Source organism: Physeter macrocephalus, chromosome 9 (assembly GCF_002837175.3).
Source record: "Physeter macrocephalus isolate SW-GA chromosome 9, ASM283717v5, whole genome shotgun sequence".
Classification (NCBI taxonomy): domain Eukaryota; kingdom Metazoa; phylum Chordata; class Mammalia; order Artiodactyla; family Physeteridae; genus Physeter; species Physeter macrocephalus.
The window spans coordinates 11867422-11884650 of NC_041222.1; the positions used below are offsets into that span (position 1 = coordinate 11867422).

Below are 17229 nucleotides of genomic sequence, written 5' to 3' on the forward strand. Positions count from 1 at the left end.
CAGCGCCTTGCCCAAGTTTACCCAGCACTCAGCAAGCCAGACCGGGACCCAAATCCCCCCCTCCCAAATCAGGCTGGGTACCTCCGGGGAGCGGGGGGCGGTGTCCGGATCCTCGGGAGGAGGCGTGGGTCTTACGAAGGGGCAGAGGGTCACGGAAGGGACGGGGAGGGCAGAGGAGCACGGTGAGGGGGGACTAGAGTTCCGGGTTGAGGAAGGTGAAGCTGCAGCGGGAGCGAGCGAAGAGGACAGAAAGAAGTGGAGGAGGCGGGGCGAGGCGGAGGGGCGGGGCGAGGCGGAGGAGGCAGGCGGAGGGCTGGGACACGGTAGAAGAGGGGCGCTGCCGAGCTTCTGCGCCCTTTCCCGAGCGGGCGTGCGGCTGCGGCTTCCTTCTTGACCGGCTTCCCCGCGAGGCAAGGTGGGTCGTGTGCCCCGGGGAATGGCGCGGGAGGTTTCGCTGCATACCGCAGGGGTAGAGATGTCGCTCTAGCAGCAGGCTACCTGGACTTTGGCGTCACCGAGCCCTGGAGGTGGGGAGGGAGGGTGAGCAATTCAGGCCTGCAGCCAGAGGCCCCAACTTCCGCTTCCAGAAATGGAAAACGCTGTGGGCCCTTTGTTCTAGTCTTAGCTATGCCAGTGGCTCCCTGCGTGACTCTGGACGAGTTCCCGCCCCTCTCTGGGCCTCCGTCTACCTATCTGCAAAGTGAGAGGGTCTTTGGACGGGTCTCCCTAAGTTCCAGACTGACTTAATTCATTTCCTTGACAAACTTCCTCTAGGGCTTGTCCTCAGATTCACCAGCCAAGTCCGTCCCACAGCAACAACTTGGCAGCACTCTGAAGTCTGGCCCCTCAGGTTTTAGCTGAACAGGTTGCATGTCTGGAATCAGTTCCGTCTGGGGCAAGAAGCTGTGTCCAGCCTCTAGGCTTTAGGCTGAGGAATTTGTTTTCTGTGCACTGGGTCAGTAATCCTTCACTGGCTCTCCACCCAGGCAGGCGTCTTCATTTGGGGCTGAAAGAGGCTTTAAGACAGGTAGGAACAGGCTGCTCTGTCCTGCCTTTTGTCCTGGGCTGTACAGGTTCACTAAAATCAGATTTTTTTTTTTTTTTAATTTAAATCCAAGTACATCTAAGCAGTGGAAGGGAGTACTGGCCAGAGAATGTGGAGGTTTGGGTTCTAGTCCTGGCTGTGCCGCTGGCTGGCTGTGACCTTAGGCAAATATCTGCCCCACTCTGGCTCAGTCTTTCCCGGCTGAACAGTCAAGGGGTGGGTCAGATGGTCTGCAAAGACTCTGCTGTCTTTCACATTCCGAACAATAGTAATAGCAGTCATAATTGTTTCCTTAGCTGACCTACGAGGCCCTGCCTGAGCTGGCCCCTATCTACCCAAAGCACCAGACTCCTCGCCCTGCCTCGGGGCCTTTGCACTTGCTGTTTCCAGTGCAGGAATATTTCATCACCTCCATTTCCTGAATAGGCTGTCTCAGATCTCCACTGAAACGTCACTTGCTTAGGAAGTTCCCCGACAACAAAGACTAAATCGGGTTTCTGGATTGATATCCTCATGATACATGCTGTCTTCGTTATGCTTAAGTATTCATGTAGTTCTTTGTCCGATAGCTGTATCCCCTGTTCTTTAATGCCTGTGCGTGCCATGAGGCCTAGAAATCTGTCCCTTTCGCAACATCTAGCACATAATAGGTGGAGTGAACAGATAATCTCATTTAGTCCAACAGTCTTATGAGGTTGAGTCACTGTGTTCTTCTTACACATGAAGAGACTGGGCTTCAGAGAGTGACACTCTTAGGGTCACACAGTGAGTTGGCAGTGTCAGAATTTGAACCCAGTCTGTCTCGGACTCCGAGGCCTGAACTTCCACCTCACTTGCCCTCGCACTCCAGGATCTTCTGCTGTGAAGACGTTACCTAAGTGCCAGCAGATCTGACCCACAAAGCCTGGAAAGAGAAGACCATCAGGTTGTTGGGCGCGGTGCCGTCCAGCTCGACCTCCCCTAGACGCCTCCGGACCTGAGGCAGAGGTGGAAGTGGGGTGGCCTGGCCCCCCTCCTGCAGACCCATGGCGCACCGGCTCCAGTTACAACTGCTGACGTGGGACGTGAAGGACACGCTGCTCAGGCTCCGCCACCCCGTGGGGGAAGAATATGCCGCCAAGGCCCGGGCTCACGGGCTGGAGGTGGAGGCCGCGGCCCTGGGACAGGCCTTCGGGCGGGCGTACAGGGCTCAGAGCCACAGCTTCCCCAGCTATGGCCTGAGCCGCGGCCTCACCTCCCGCCAGTGGTGGCTGGATGTGGTCCTGCAGACCTTCCACCAGGCAGGCGTTCGGGATGCCCAGGCTGTGGCCCCCATCGCTGACCAGCTGTACGAGGACTTCAGCAGTTCCCGCACCTGGCAGGTGTTGGAGGGGGCTGACGCCACCCTGAGGGCGTGCCGAAAACGAGGTCTGAGGCTGGCAGTGGTCTCCAACTTTGACCGACGGCTGGAGGACATCCTGGCGGGTCTTGGTCTGCAGGAACACTTCGACTTTGTGCTGACTTCTGAGGCTGCCGGCTGGCCCAAGCCCGATCCCCGCATTTTCCATGAGGCCTTGCGCCTTGCTCAGGTGGAACCGGCGGTGGCAGCCCATATTGGGGACAGTTACCAATGTGATTACAAGGGAGCACGGGCCGTAGGTATGCACAGCTTCCTGGTGGCTGGCCCCGAGCCTTTGGACCCTGCGGTCAAGGATTCTGTACCCCAAGAACACGTCCTCCCCTCACTGTCCCATCTCCTGCCTGCCCTTGACTGCCTGGAGGGCTCACCCCCAGGGCTTTGAGTCTGGCGAGGGAAGCGGTGGGGCCCAACAGACACTGGAGACAGGGAGCCCCTTCCTTCCCCGAGATCTGGCCTTCATCCCTCCCCCTGCAGCCTCCATAATGCATTCCGACTATAAAGCAGTGAATGCGGGCCATTCAACCCTGCGCCACTAACCAGCTCCTGGTCTCTGAGATGCTTCGTTCCTCACACCTGTGCCCATTTTCTACCACGAGTCCCCCTCACCTCCAACAAGATTCATGAGGGCCCAACTAGCTTCAAAACCAACACTTTCAAACTTTCTTTTTAGCAGCAGGGCCTTTCGTCATGGGAGAGCTTATGTGGAACCCCAACACGCAAAACAGGAAAAATGAGAAACTGCTAGGGTTGAAGCAGAGGTCCTGGGGCCCTTCATTCAGGCCCTGAAGCCTCTGCGACTCTTTCCCCTGCGAAGCCTGAGATCAGAGGAGCTTAGTACCTGTGGGTACTGGAGTTCTCATTTAGGCATGTCTGACTCCGAAGCCCATTGGCTTGACTGCGAGGTTACAAGTAGAATGGGATCCATGTCACACAAGACATAATGCAGTGGGGATCCAGGGAGAATAGAGAAGGTGTCCTAAGGATGGCGGTCTTGAAGGGCACCCCAGTCATAGGAATAGCTTGGGGGTGGGAAAGCACAGGGAACGGGGACTGGAGCATGAGGTGGCAGGAGTGCAGGGAATATGGGGGGAATCACTGGAGATTGAAGAAGTAGGTTGGGCTTTTAAAATTCCATGTCTCTTCCTGCCTTTCCCCCTTCACACACCTCTCTACGTCGTATTTACTGGACACCTGTGCCTGGCCCAGTGCCAGGCACAGGGGATACCCCAGGTAAAAAGCACACAAACAGGCATACACAGTGTATGTTCTGGTGCCAACAGGCGGGGAGGGCCCTGGAGCGGACCCTGAGCTGGGGGTGGCCCATAGATGGGCAGAGGGCCCACAAACTGTGGACTGAAGACCGCTGTGGGGGGTTAGACTGGTGGTTGGGGGAGCATGGCCCGGGGGCCTTTGGGTGCCAAGTAGAAGAAATTGGCTCTGACCCAGGTTTGAGCAGAGACTGTGCCCAGGCAAAAGCAGGGAAGCTCTTCTCAGACTTGGCCAAACCTCGTGGGTCAGTCTTCCTTGGGCTTGGTGCTGAGGCCGGGTGACCCAACAATAATTCCCAGCTGTCAGGCAGTGAGGAGATGGGTCATGAGCTGTGGTTTCACAGCTGCGAGGCCCTCAGAAGTCATGTCAACTGAAAAAGTTGATTTGATCCACCCGGGGTTTCAAGTAAATTATTGAGCCAACTGAAGAGTGGGGAGGGCTCTGGCCCCCATCTTTGAGCCCAAGAGCCTTACAGGTAAGACTGCCTTTGAACTGTGTTCCCAGATGAAACAAAATGGGAGGACCACTGTTCTAAAGGGACCTCCTCAGAGGACAGGAAGGGACTTGCCCTTGGTCCCTGCAATGCAGGACACAGAACCCTGTCTCCAGGCTCTTTCAGCTGTGTGTGCTGAGCTGCCTCCCGCCTATACCTGGGAATGTGGATGGGGGTGAGGAAGATATCCCTTTCCCAGCAAACATACCACTAAGATCTGAGCTGGCACCTGGGGGATTTGCCCCATTACCGACAAAGAACATGGAAGAAATTTTCAATCTTTGAAAACCTTTAATAATGTACATGTTCCCTAAGGCTGGCCCTCAGCCCTTTCTGGCTTGAAGGTCTCACCCTGGTCCCCACATTATGTTAGAGAAGGCATTAGTTGGGAGCACGCGTCAGCTGCAGTTGGGGAAAAAGCTCGTCCCTGTTGCCACGGGTGGGTGCTGGCTGGAGCCCTGCCTAGTCCAAGGCAGCACTGCCGATGGGTGTGCCGCAGCCAGGCTACCTGGAGACAGGGTCCCCTCAGTCTTCCCAGTGGCTGCGCAAAACCTGGGTGAGGACACAGCCCTACAGGCTGGAGTCCTCTGGCCAACAGCAGCCTGGCAGGAGTTCTAAATCCCTTCCAGGTTGTCCTTGTGCTAGAAAAATATTTCCTCTGTATGCCATGTCATGAAAAGGACTGAGAAACACTGAACTGAGGGGATGACAGAGCTTCAGCCACAGGCTTTTCTGCCAGAGAATGGCATCTACTGGGGGCAGTGCTGCTCCAGAAGAGTCTACCACATGCATCCAGTCACCTGTCCATCCATCCATCCATCCACCATCCATCCATCCATACGTCCACTTGCTGGCCAAATATTTATCGCACGCTCACTATGCACCAGGTACCTTGCTGGATGCCAGAGATAAAGTGGTGAACAAGACACCCTCAGAGGGGCAGATGCACAGTGCATTTGGGAAACCAAGGCCCAGAGAGTAGCAGGTTCCCCACAGATGCCCAGCTTTTAATGGTTGTACCCAGAACCCCTCCTAAAAGCTGCCCATTGGGCACTGGCAACATCTGGGAAAAAGACACTGGGTAGAAACATGGCCTGAAAGGGTGGTGGGGAGGTAGACCTGGTCTCCCCATGGCCAAAGGTCAGCGGACGATGGAAATGGTCTGGTCAGCCACAGCAAAGACTGGGAAGAGGGGCCCAGGGAAGGACGCGTGGTGGGTGTGGAGCACCGTGCCCGAGGCTGACTCGTAGAATAGCAGCTCCTGTGCCTGCAAGTCCAGCAGCACCCCCAGCTGAGCTGGGCAGCGCAGCAGTGCCAGGGGCTCGTGCTGCCCATCGTGTGAGAAACGGAACTCCTGGTCGTAGCGGGAGAAGACCCAGGAGAAGGCATTGTAGCCCAGACGAGAGTCACTGCCAGAACCCTTGCGGGGCAGCTGGCCTAAGGCCACACCCACCTTATAGGCACAACTGTTCTCGACGTTCACCATCCAGGCATGCAGCCCAGCCTGGAAGGAAGTGGTGGCCAGGGCATTGGGCCAGTGGTCAAAGCGCTCCGGGCCATCTGCATAGGTCTTGGACTTCTTGGCGTTGAAGGTCAGGGTCCTTTGATCATCTGACAATTGCAGGAACGGGCTGACAGTCCTCTCGTTGATACGCACGTCCTCCGTGCCTGCCAGAAAGAATTCTCAGACTTGCCCAAGGCTCACCCTCAGCCCTAACCTGGCCCTGCCACGTAGCAAAGGGCTTCCTCACCACTCACTGGCAGATAAGCCATTTACTCTCTCTGAGCCTCAGATTCCTCATCTGTAAAATGGGGATCAGAATAGGACTTATCACACGGTCGATGTGAGGATCAAATGAGATGATGCATGTAAAGTGCCGAGCATTAATAAGTGCTCAATAAATTGTGGCCATGACCACAGTAGTTATTATTAGTCCAAGACCCTCATCTGTTAACTTTGATAGATATATGACCCAGAGAGGAGAAGCGAGTTGCCCGAGGTCATACACCAAGTTGGTGGCAGGGGCAAAATGAAGACCCAGCATGTTGTTCCTACATTTAGCATCTAACACATATCTAACTGCGCATATCTGCAGTTTCCAGATCAGACTTGTCCTAGCGACATGGTTCCTGGAGGCTTGGAAGCATCAGATATGCAGTTTCCTACAACTACCTAAATGGGACTGCTGGCAGATCAGGCACAATTGGATACCAGAATCTAGAGAAGATGAGCTATAGCTTGTAGTAACATTTTAGGGACGATGTGCAGGGAGGGAGGATTAAAACTGAGAAAAATTCAATCCATTAACCTAACCTTTCTCTGAATTGTGAAAATACCACAACGGGCAGTGTGGAAGCTTCCATCTAGTTTGGGGGAAGCCTGCTTTGAGAACCCTCCCACTCAGGGGGAATTCCTGGAGGCAGGAGACCATGTCAGCTGGCCTGATCAATGTTAAGTTAGTAAGTGAGACGAATCCGGGCAGCTCAATTCTCGCTCCAGATGCTCTCCAGTTGCCCATCAATTATATCTTCTTAAAGAGAAACTAGGTTTCCAAGAAATAATACTGAGCTCTTGCACTAGGGCAGGACTTAAGGAGGACGTAATTTCCAAGAACAAGGTTTATCCCAGACCCAACCACAGAGCAGGCTGGTCTGGAAACAGGGAGGACCTGGCCCAGCTGCCCCAGGCCTGTCCAGAACCTTGACTCCATAGACAAGCCTGCATCCAGTAATCACTGGTTGCTTAAGCTGAGATCCCAGATGCACCGGTCCCCACTGTGACCCAGCAGCAAACCCCAGACAGACAGACAGACAGACAGAAGCCCAGTTGCTCCAACTGGTGCCAGGCTCCAGCAGCTCCTAACCTGAGAGGGACCCGAGAACGGCTGTCGCCCAGAGTTGGGTCAGTAGTGGGCTGCGAGTGCACTTCTCATTAAAGTTTAACTTTTCCGACTCCTTGGGATCCAAAATGCCCTCTGCTTCCTCCGTCCTTATGCAGGAAAAAAAAAAAAAAAAAAGAGCTTTAGGAAGGTTCTGGAAATGTATCTGGATCAATACAGGAGGGGGACAGAAGTCAAATCCTCTTCCAAAAAATAGAGCTTTAGGAAGGTTCTGGAAATGTATCTGGATCAATACAGGAGGGGGACAGAAGTCAAATCCTCTTCCCATGAGGGTGACACAAAGAATGGCAGCCAGGCCCCACATAGGAGCCCCAAAAGGGGGTTGGAGCCAAAAGAGAAGGTGGGCATTCCCTCTATGCCCTGGAGCCTTAATTCCAGCAAGGCACACAGTTTACAGGGAGGTGAATACTTGGTGCCAGTATTAGAACTGGTAGTCAGTGTGTTCTATGGGGGAAGCAACTTGCCAGTGTCTCTGGTGAGTTAGCAGCAGAGCTGGGAGGAGGACCTGAGCCTCTTGTGCCGCAGTCTTTCCGCTCCACCGACCTGCGTGGAGAAAATCTTGCCTTCCTACCAAACCTATTGCAGCAAAATCTACTGGTGTGGTCAGAAGGTACAGCCATTCCTCTGCTCTTAAAATGCAAACAGCCCTGAAGGGTCACGCAAGAAGGAACTATCAGTGATCACCCCAACCATACAGTAGTCATAGCCCTTTGCTCCCAACAACTACCTCTCTTCAGCTCACAGCGGGGACTGGGTTTTGTTGGAAGGGATTTGGGAACATAAGATGCTTAGGAGGGGAGTACTGCCATTTATTAAGCAGCCAGGCTCTGGGCTTGCTGTTTTCTGTAGAGAATCTCCTATGATCTTTGCTATAACCTGGGAGGCAGTTGTTATTCCATTTGACAGGAAAGAACGGAGATTCAGAGAAAGCACCCAAGCTAAAAAGAAGACCTGGATTCAACTGTTGCCTCCATGCAAAAACAGAACAAACCCAGGCTGGGATCCAGGCACCATTCAACATAATCTTTCCCCTGACTTGAAGTAAAATCTGAAGGGGTGTGGGGCAAAGTGAGGGTTCGCCACAGGGCTTCACAGACCTCTGAACTGGCTTCTGAGAAAGCCAGTTTGGGTAGGGAGAAAAAGCTCCCAAATGAGAATGTTTATATTTGCCTAAAGATGTCTTTAACAATATACAGTATGCTTTAGGCCTGGCCTATATAGTGACTGTATGCCAGGAAAACAATTAGACTCAAATCAGTGATGTTCCTTCTCTTGGTAGTTATGACATACCAAAGATTAAAATTGTCCTGTGTTTCTTGTTTCAATGTACATGTGTGTATGTGAAGTCTTAAATGTTTTAATAGTCCACAGCTAATCAGCTTATCGTAATACTGTATGTATAATGAGATCAATGTCTTGTGTTTTCATCCTTTGTGAATTCACAATTCTTGTTTTCTTGTCATAATAAAACCAGTAATATTTTCCTGTCTTGACAGCTTGATTTTTAGTAGAAAATATATTAAAAGCGGGGTTCTCATTGCAGTGGCTTCTCTTGTTCCCACTGTCTGTAATCCCAAAGATGGCCTTTGAGCTCAGGCAGCAGAGAAGTGACAGCACACACTCTCTTCCCCAAATCTTGTGGCTCTGTCCATAAACAGGACGGGGGGAGAGGGTGGGGCATGTCTCCTCACAGATGTGAGCTCTTTTTTTTTTAAGACTGACACTGACTGCTCTGGCTTGGGAGGAGCGAGGTTAACAGAGCCCTAGAAAAGCTGAAAGCACGCTCTGGTTACAAAGGCTCCTTGTGGTCAGGACAAGAGAGGCTCTGTTGCCATCTTCTCAAAGAACTGAGGCTGGCTCTGGAGAAGCCCCAGCCAACAGGTGAGGAGGAAATAGGAGCTGGTGTCAGCCGTGCTAAATCATCATCAGAGCAAACTGAGGCCAATCATAGACACTACAGTCTAGAGAACCAGCTGGTCCAGGTACCACATGGTACAGAAGAGAAAACTCGTGACCCCAAAGGAGCAGGAGTGAAATGGGGCTGAGACACAGCAGGGCCCTGGCCAGGACCAGAATACCCAGTCTGTGCAGGGAAACCTGCTGCCACGGCAGGCCAGGGTTGAGCTCAGCCACGGATGTGGAAATAACCTTGGGGGCCAACAAACAGGTTTTGAAAACAGTACGGTCATCCCTCCATATCCTGGGGGGACTGGTTCCAGACCCCCCACAAATACTAAAATCCATGGAGTGTTCAAGTCCCTTATAGTCAAGCTCTCTGTATCCGAGGTTCCCCATCTGCAGATTCAAAAACATTCAAATCCATGTTTGGTTGAATCTATGAATGGGGAACCCATGGAAATGGAGGGCCGACTCTACTTTGAGAGTATGCACCCTCAGTCTAAAGGCACAAAGGACTACAAACAAATCTTGAACTCTACTAGTAGGTTTGTCAATCATACTATGGGTTTAGCAACTCTCAACATTGCGTGTATCATAGGACTGAACAGATGAATAAATATATTGCTGTGGTTGGGAGCCAAGGTTCTCACTGTGAAAGAAGAATGACATAGATATAGAATAAAAGAAGGCAAAGGAAAAATCCTGTGGTGTTTGACTGGAATTAGAAGTTGTGATACAAACTCAGGAATAAAAAAGTTACATGCACACACACTCCCTAGCTCTGTATGCTGTCCACTGGGAAGGCCTGGAAGCAGTGACGCATCAGTAGCAATGAACACACCTAATGGCTCAATCTTGGCTTTTAAATACGATTCCCCACTAAAAATATCCAAGACACCCTGGAGAAATTAGCTGATTCCAGGCTGAGGCACGAAAAGGACACATTGAACCTAGGATATCTTCTTGTGCCAGAAAGCAAGAAAGTACTCAAAGAATGATGAGGAGTTGTCAAAAGGACACAAGATCTGGCTTGAAGGGGCTCCTACTGGCCAAATCTGGGAGACTTTGAAGATAAAAATTAATAATAGTACTAACAGATTATAATGCACTGAATAAAATAAGAATCAATTAGTCTATATTGATACTAAATAAGTGAATAAACAAGCAAACTAAGTCCTAGACACAGCAATCAGACAACAAAATAAATAAATAAAAGGAATCCAAATTGGAAAGGAAGAAGTAAAACTGTCACTGTTTGCAGATGACATGATACTATAGATAGAAAAATCCTCAAGATGCCACCAGAAAACTACTAGAGCTCATCAATGAATCTGGTAAAGTTGCAGGGTACAAAATTAATATAGAGAAATCTGTTGCATTTCCGTACACTAACAACAAACTGTCAGAAAGAGAAATTAAGGAAACAATCCCATTTACCATCACATCAAAAAGAATAAAATACCAGGGGGCTTCCCTGGTGGCGCAGTGATTGGGAGTCTGCCTGCCGATGCAGGGGACGCGGGTTCATGCCCCGGTCCGGGAGAGATACACCATGTTTTTGGATTGGAAGAATATTGTTAAAATGACCATATTACCCAAGGCAATCTACAGATTCAATGCAATTAGAGAAATCTGTTGCATTTCCGTACACTAACAACAAACTGTCAGAAAGAGAAATTAAGGAAACAATCCCATTTACCATCACATCAAAAAGAATAAAATACCAGGGGGCTTCCCTGGTGGCGCAGTGATTGGGAGTCTGCCTGCCGATGCAGGGGACGCGGGTTCATGCCCCGGTCCGGGAGGATCCCACATGTCATGGAGCGGCTGGGCCCGTGAGCCACGGCCGCTGAGCCTGCGCATCCGGAGCCTGTGCTCCACAACGGGAGAGGCCCGCGTACCGCAAAAAAAAAAAAAAAAAAAAAAAAAAAACCTAAATAAATAAGAATAAAACACCTACAAATAAACCTACCTAAGGACGTAAAAGACCTGTACTCAGAAAACTGTAAGACACTGATGAAAGAAATTGAAGATGTCACATTGAGAAAGAAGAACAGAGCTGGAGGAATCATGCTTCCTGACTTCAGACTATACTACAAAGCTACAGTAATTGAAACAGTATGGTACTGGCACAAAAACAGACACATAGATCAATGGAACAGAACAGAGAGCTCAGAAATAAACCCACATGATGAAGGAGGCAAGAAGATACAATGGAGAAAAAACAGTCTCTTCAATAAGTGGTGCTGGGAAAACTGGACAGCTACATGTAAAAGAATGAAATTAGGACATTCTCTATCACTATATACAAAAATAAATTCAAAATGTATTAAAGACCTAAATATAAGACTGGAAACCATAGAACTCCTAGAGGAAAACATAGGCAGAACACTCTTTGACATAAATTGTAGCAACATTTTTTTGGATCCATCTCCTAAAGCAAAGGAAATAAAAACAAAAACAAATGGGACCTAATTAAACTTAAAAGCTTTTGCACAGCAAAGGAAACCATCAACAAAATGAAAAGACAACCTACTGAATGGGAGAAAATATTTGCAGATTTATATGACCCATAAGGGATTAATAGCCAAAATATATAAACAACTTGTACAACTCAACAACAAAAAAACAAAAAAAAATGGTCAGAAGACCTGAATACACATTTTTCCAAAGAGGACATAACAGATGGCCAACAGGCACATGAAAAGATGCTCAATATCACTAATCATCAGGGAAATGCAAATCAAAACCACAATGAGCTATCACCTCACACCTGTCAGAATGGCTATCATCAAAAAGAATGCAAATAATGTTGGCAAGGATGTGGAGAAAAGGGAATTCTTATACACTGTTGGTGGAAATATAACTTGGTGCAGCCACTGTGGAAAACAGTATGGAGGTTTCTCAAAAAACTAAAAATAGAACTACTATATGACCCAGCAATTCCATTCCTGGGTATATACCCCCAAAAAACCAAAACACTAATTCAAAAAGATAGATGCGCCCCCAACGTTCATAGCAGCATTGTTTACAATTGCCAAGATATGGAAGCTACCTAAGTGTCCATCAACAGATGAATGGATAAAGAAGATGTGGTACATATATACAATGGTATACCACTCAGCCATAAAAAAAAAGAAATTTTGCCATTTGCAACAACATGGATGGACCTGGAAGGTATTATGATCAGTGAAATAAGTCAAACAGACAAATATTGTATGATATCACTTATATGTAGAATCTAAAAAACAAAAACTGGTGACTATAACAAAAAAGATACAGGGATATAGAGAACTAGTGTTTATCAGTGGGGAGAGGAAAGGAGGGATGGGCAAGATAGGGGTACAGGATTAAGAAGTATAAACCATTATGTATAAAAAAAGCTACAAGGATATATTGTACAACACAGGGAATATAGTTAATATTTTATAATAACTGTAACTGTATTATAACCTTTAAAAATTGAGTCACTATATTGTACACCTGTAACTTATATAATATTGTATATCAACTATACTTCACTTAAAAAAAAACTAATATAATATTGTATGTCAATTATATTTCAATTTAAAAAATTAATATCCCTGGGGCTTCCCTGGTGGTGCAGTGGTTAAGAATCTGCCTGCCAATGCAGGGGACACAGGTTCAAGCCCTGGTCCAGGAAGATCCCACATGCCGCAGAGCAACTAAGCCCATGCACCACAACTACTGAGCCTGTGCTCTAGAGCCCGCGAGCCACAACTACTGAGCCCACGTGCCACAACTACTGAAGCCCGCGCACCTAGAGCCCGTGCTCCGCAACAAGAGAAGCCACCGCAATGAGAAGGTCGTGCATCGCAACAAAGAGTAGCCCCAGCTAGTCGCAACTAGAGAAAGCCCGCGCGCAGCAACGAAGACCCAACGCAGCCAAAATTAAATAAATAAAATACATACGTTGATTTTTTAAAAACCCCTAATATCCCTGATAATGGGACAAAATGACATTATGTGTCCCCTGGTATGATGGACTGAGGACACATCACTTATGAAATATTCCTGCTCAAAAGGCATAGCCTGAATCTAATCATGAGATAACATTAAATAAACTCAAATTGCGAGATAGTCTATAAAACTGTCCTTAGACTCTTTAAAAAAGTGTTTAGAAAATAAAAGGTTAAGGCACAATTACAGATTTTAAAAGACCAGATGGATCAGGGGGAAAAAATCCAAACACTGTTAAGAACATTTTTAGTACAACTGGCAACATTTGAATACAGACTGTATATTAGATAACAGTATTACACCAACATGAGATTTCCTGAACTTAATAAGTACACCATGGGGGAATTCCCTGGCGGTCCAATGGTTAGGACTCTGCGCTCTCACTGCTGAGGGCCCGGGTTCAGTTCCTGGCTGGGGAACTAAAATCCCCCAAGCTGCGCAGCGCAGCCAAAATTAAATAAATAAGTATGCTGTGGTTATGTAAAAGAATGTCTGTTCTTCGGAGATCCACATTGAAGTATTTAGGGATTAAAAGTTGTGCTTTCTGCAACTTACTCTCAAATAGGTCAGAAAAGAATAAGTTGTTTTATGTATACATTAGATAGATAGATAGATAGGCAGACAGACAGGAAGATAGACAGGAAAAAAGAGACAGATAAGAAACAGAGAGAGCAAATGTGGCCAAATATTATCAATTATTATTTCTAAGTTCAGGGCTTCCCTGGTGGCGCGGTGGTTAAGAATCTGCCTGCCAATGCAGGGGATACAGGTTCGAGCCCTGGTCCGGGAAGATCCCACATGCCGCGGAGCAACTAAGCCCATGCACCACAACTACTGAGCCCGCGCTCTAAAGCCCATGAGCCACAACTACTGAAGCCCTCGTGCCACAACTACTGAAGCCCATGCGCCTAGAGCCCATGCTCCGCAACAAGAGAAGCCACCACAATGAGAAGCCCATGCACCGCAACGAAAAGTAGCCCCCGCTCACCACAACTAGAGAGAGCCCGCACGCAGCAACGAAGACCCAAAGCAGCCAAAAATAAATAGATAAATAGATAAATAAATAAATAAATAAATAAAATATTTCTAAGTTCATTATACTATTTTGGCAACTTTTCTGTAAGTTTAAAAATATTTCAAAACAAAAAATAAAGATAAAACATTTTTTCAAAAATCAGATCAGCTTGATATTGAGGACAGACTGTTAAAGGAAGATGATGAAGATAAAGGAGAAAGAGAAGACTAGCAGAGGCATGGAAAGATTGTAAGGAGACAGTAAATTAAATTTAGGAACATCTGTACTGTGGAATAGTTCAAAGACTTTCCAAAAAGTGAGGTAAATATAAATGTACTGATATGGAAAGATTCCAAGATAGATAGCCTGATAAGCTATAAAACAAATATGAAACGATCCCATCTACGTTTTCAAAATAAAATTTTAAGAGGAAAAAGAAATCCCACACACTCTCCTATGACTAAACATAGGAAAGCCTACAAGACACACATCTAACTGTTAAAACTGATCACCACTGGGAACAGGATTGGGAAGAGGTGCTGGAGACATTTTTAATTTTAAATGGTTTTAAACTGGTGAAAATTTTTTTCTTTCTCCCATGCACATGTATTGCTATTGAACTTAAATATAAAAATAAAGAAGAATGGACTGTGCTCCCCAAGTACAGCTCTGAAATCTCACATGTACAGTGTAAGAATTTAATTTCTTTGCCTGGAAAATTACACCCTCTTGGCCACTTCCTCAGGCTCTTGGATCTCAGAACCTTTCAGAACTCAGTTAGGGCCTGGTGAAATTCTTTTATTATTGCATAATTAAAGTGAAGTTTTGAGCGGTAATGCAGACTTAAATTTCAAAGATTCTTTCATCAGAGAAAGGGGAAGTGAGGTAGAGAAGACAGTACTGGGTCAGGGGTCAGGTGTGGGTCCAAGCCCCAGCTCTGGGGCTTAGGCAAGTCCCTTCCCCCTCTTTGAGCCTCAGCATTCTCATCTGTAGATGGGGGTGGGAAACCCCTTCCACAGGGTGACTGTATGTTTTTTAATAGGATAATATTTAAGTAAGCCCATGGCAAGCCTCTGACTCATTATTTATTTCATTGCCCTTCCACATGGGTCTAAAGCAGCTCTCCAAGCTAGGGAGAACAAGGAACACCCTTGTCCATTGAGCCTGGCTTCAGGGAAGGTACTCAGATGCCCACCATGAGCTTCCTCCCAGGAGCACCGGGCCTGACAGCAACGGACTAAGTAGAGGCCTAAGGCCATGGTTTCCGTGACTGCCCAAGCAAATACCGGGGGCCATACTCACCTCTCAAAAATCTCCTGCTCCTTCTGCTGTGAGAAAAGAAAGCAGAGTCAGGCTTGGCACCAGAAACCCAGCAGGCAGTCATCAAGACTTAAATATAATCAACTTGCATGGAGGGCTCCACGTGGACAGAAACTCTAGAATACAAATGTCTACTCCTTCTTTAAGACCCTGCACAAAACTTTATGGATCCTTCTTCACATACCTCCCCCATCAGTGAACCCCTCTGTCCCCTGTGTCCCATGGCATCCTGGGTTTCCCTCAGCTACACTTCAGGACAATCACATATTTACTCAACATTTCATCCCCCACCAAGCCTGTCACCGGCTCAACGGCTAGGACTCTTTCTGAATCTTCTGCTGTGACTGTCCCAACGTTTGGGGCAGAATGTGCTCGGTACATGGAAGCTGTGTAATGAAATGAACGCACAATCTGGGACAGTCACGGAAACCGCCCCCCTTGAACTGCAGCAGGACAGCTCGGTTGTTCCACATTCTCATTTCTCTGCTTGGCGCATCTACTCAGATGGCGCACTGTCACCTTAGAACTGCAGGTACCTGCATATCTATATAAAATATTTTGAAAGGATATGTACCAGCATATTGGCCATGGTAATTTCTGGGTGTTAGGAGTGAGGATGAGCTCTGTATTTGCAGTGGACCCCTTGTCAGTGCAGTGTTCTCTCTTCGAGCTTCTGGTCTCTCTCCTCCTCCCCACTTCCTTCAATAAAGCTGTGACTCTTGTCTTTCAGGCATCAGCTTCTAAGTTGCTTAATTCAGGAAGCCTTCCCTGACTACCACTCCCTCAAGGCTGGACTGCAGGGGCCCCAGATCCCAGTAATGCCCTCTACCATAGCACGTATCCCTCCATATCCTAATTATCAGTTTTATACATTTGTCTCTTCCATAAGGCTGTGAGTTGCTGACAGCTGTATCCTATACCTCCACCCCATAGCACAATGCTTAGCATACAGTAAGCACTCAGTAAATATGTGCTCACTATTGAAAGAATAATTACCAAGTGCAAAAAAAAAATCCATATAGTTCTATTGCCCTGTCTCATCCCTTTTCCAAATTAATCATTTTCCACCTACCTCCTACCAATAAACATTCTCCAAATTATCATTTTCCACCTACTTCCTACCAATAAACATTCTCGATGTTTTCAGACCTTGGGGGAGTCTGGCCAACTGGCTGTGTCTTCACCCTTGCCTGACTTACAATCAGCTGGAGGTCATCCAGATGGGTGAGCATGTCCACCAGGCTGGTGCGGATGGTGTCGAGCTTCTGCAGTGCCTCGGCCCAGTGTACTCGCTGCGTCAGTATACTCTGATGGGCCCGCTCCTCTTCACCATGCACCTGTTCCAGCAGCCTCTGCTCCTCGCTCTCACACAGACTCCTCACCAGACCCAGCCGCTGGATGACCAGTTCCCGTGCTGCACTGGCTGTGCTCTGACAAAAGGTAAAACGAGGAGTTGGGTCCTGGCAGAGCCCCAGTCAAGATTAGGAGGGCTTGGGCTCAGCTGGAAGGAGTGCTGAGATTGATTAGCAATGTCTGCCATGGGTACAGTAAGGGCAGTGCTTAAACCATCCGAGCCCTAAGATTTCCCAAATGTGGTTTAGGGTAAAGAACTTTGAGATACAGACATCCAGGCCATATCTCATGGAGCTAAGATGACAGAATGAAAGAACTGGGAAGGACTTACAGATCAGCTGGAATCACCAGCTTTTCACAGTTGGGAATCCCAAGGTCAAGAGACCAAGGTCAGAGAATCATAGAATTGCAGAGCAGAAAGGACTAAAAACTCTTCCCCATCAACAGGATGCACGCCAACAGTAGTCCAGTTAATATTTTGACCATGGCTGAGGACAAAAAGCTCATTACTTCCCAAATCTGTTCATTCTAACTGCTTCCGTGATAGAATTCTCA

At 47.9% G+C, this 17229-nt stretch overlaps 2 protein-coding genes across 3 annotated transcripts; one reads left to right on the forward strand and one right to left on the reverse strand.

The window, feature by feature from the left end:
- The first annotated feature begins 327 nt into the window (after window positions 1-327).
- On the forward strand, window positions 328-3362 carry HDHD3 (haloacid dehalogenase like hydrolase domain containing 3). 2 transcript variants are annotated; one of them, XM_007109489.4, is made up of 2 exons: window positions 328-415; window positions 1342-3362. In XM_007109489.4, the coding sequence occupies exon 2, from the start codon at window positions 2071-2073 to the stop codon at window positions 2824-2826; it is 756 nt and encodes a 251-aa protein (XP_007109551.2). In that variant the 5' UTR covers window positions 328-415; window positions 1342-2070; the 3' UTR covers window positions 2827-3362. The 2 variants fall into 2 exon arrangements, with proteins under 2 accessions (XP_007109551.2, XP_007109552.2); XM_007109490.4 differs by having other exon boundaries at window positions 335-415; window positions 1896-3362.
- A 239-nt stretch (window positions 3363-3601) lies between these two features.
- Window positions 3602-16964, reverse strand: BSPRY (B-box and SPRY domain containing). The gene is made up of 5 exons (XM_028494294.1): window positions 16947-16964; window positions 16521-16751; window positions 15304-15329; window positions 7071-7195; window positions 3602-5874 (listed from the first exon to the last, which is right to left on the reverse strand). The coding sequence occupies exons 1-5, from the start codon at window positions 16962-16964 to the stop codon at window positions 5348-5350; spliced, it is 927 nt and encodes a 308-aa protein (XP_028350095.1). The 3' UTR covers window positions 3602-5347.
- Window positions 16965-17229: the final 265 nt, after the last annotated feature.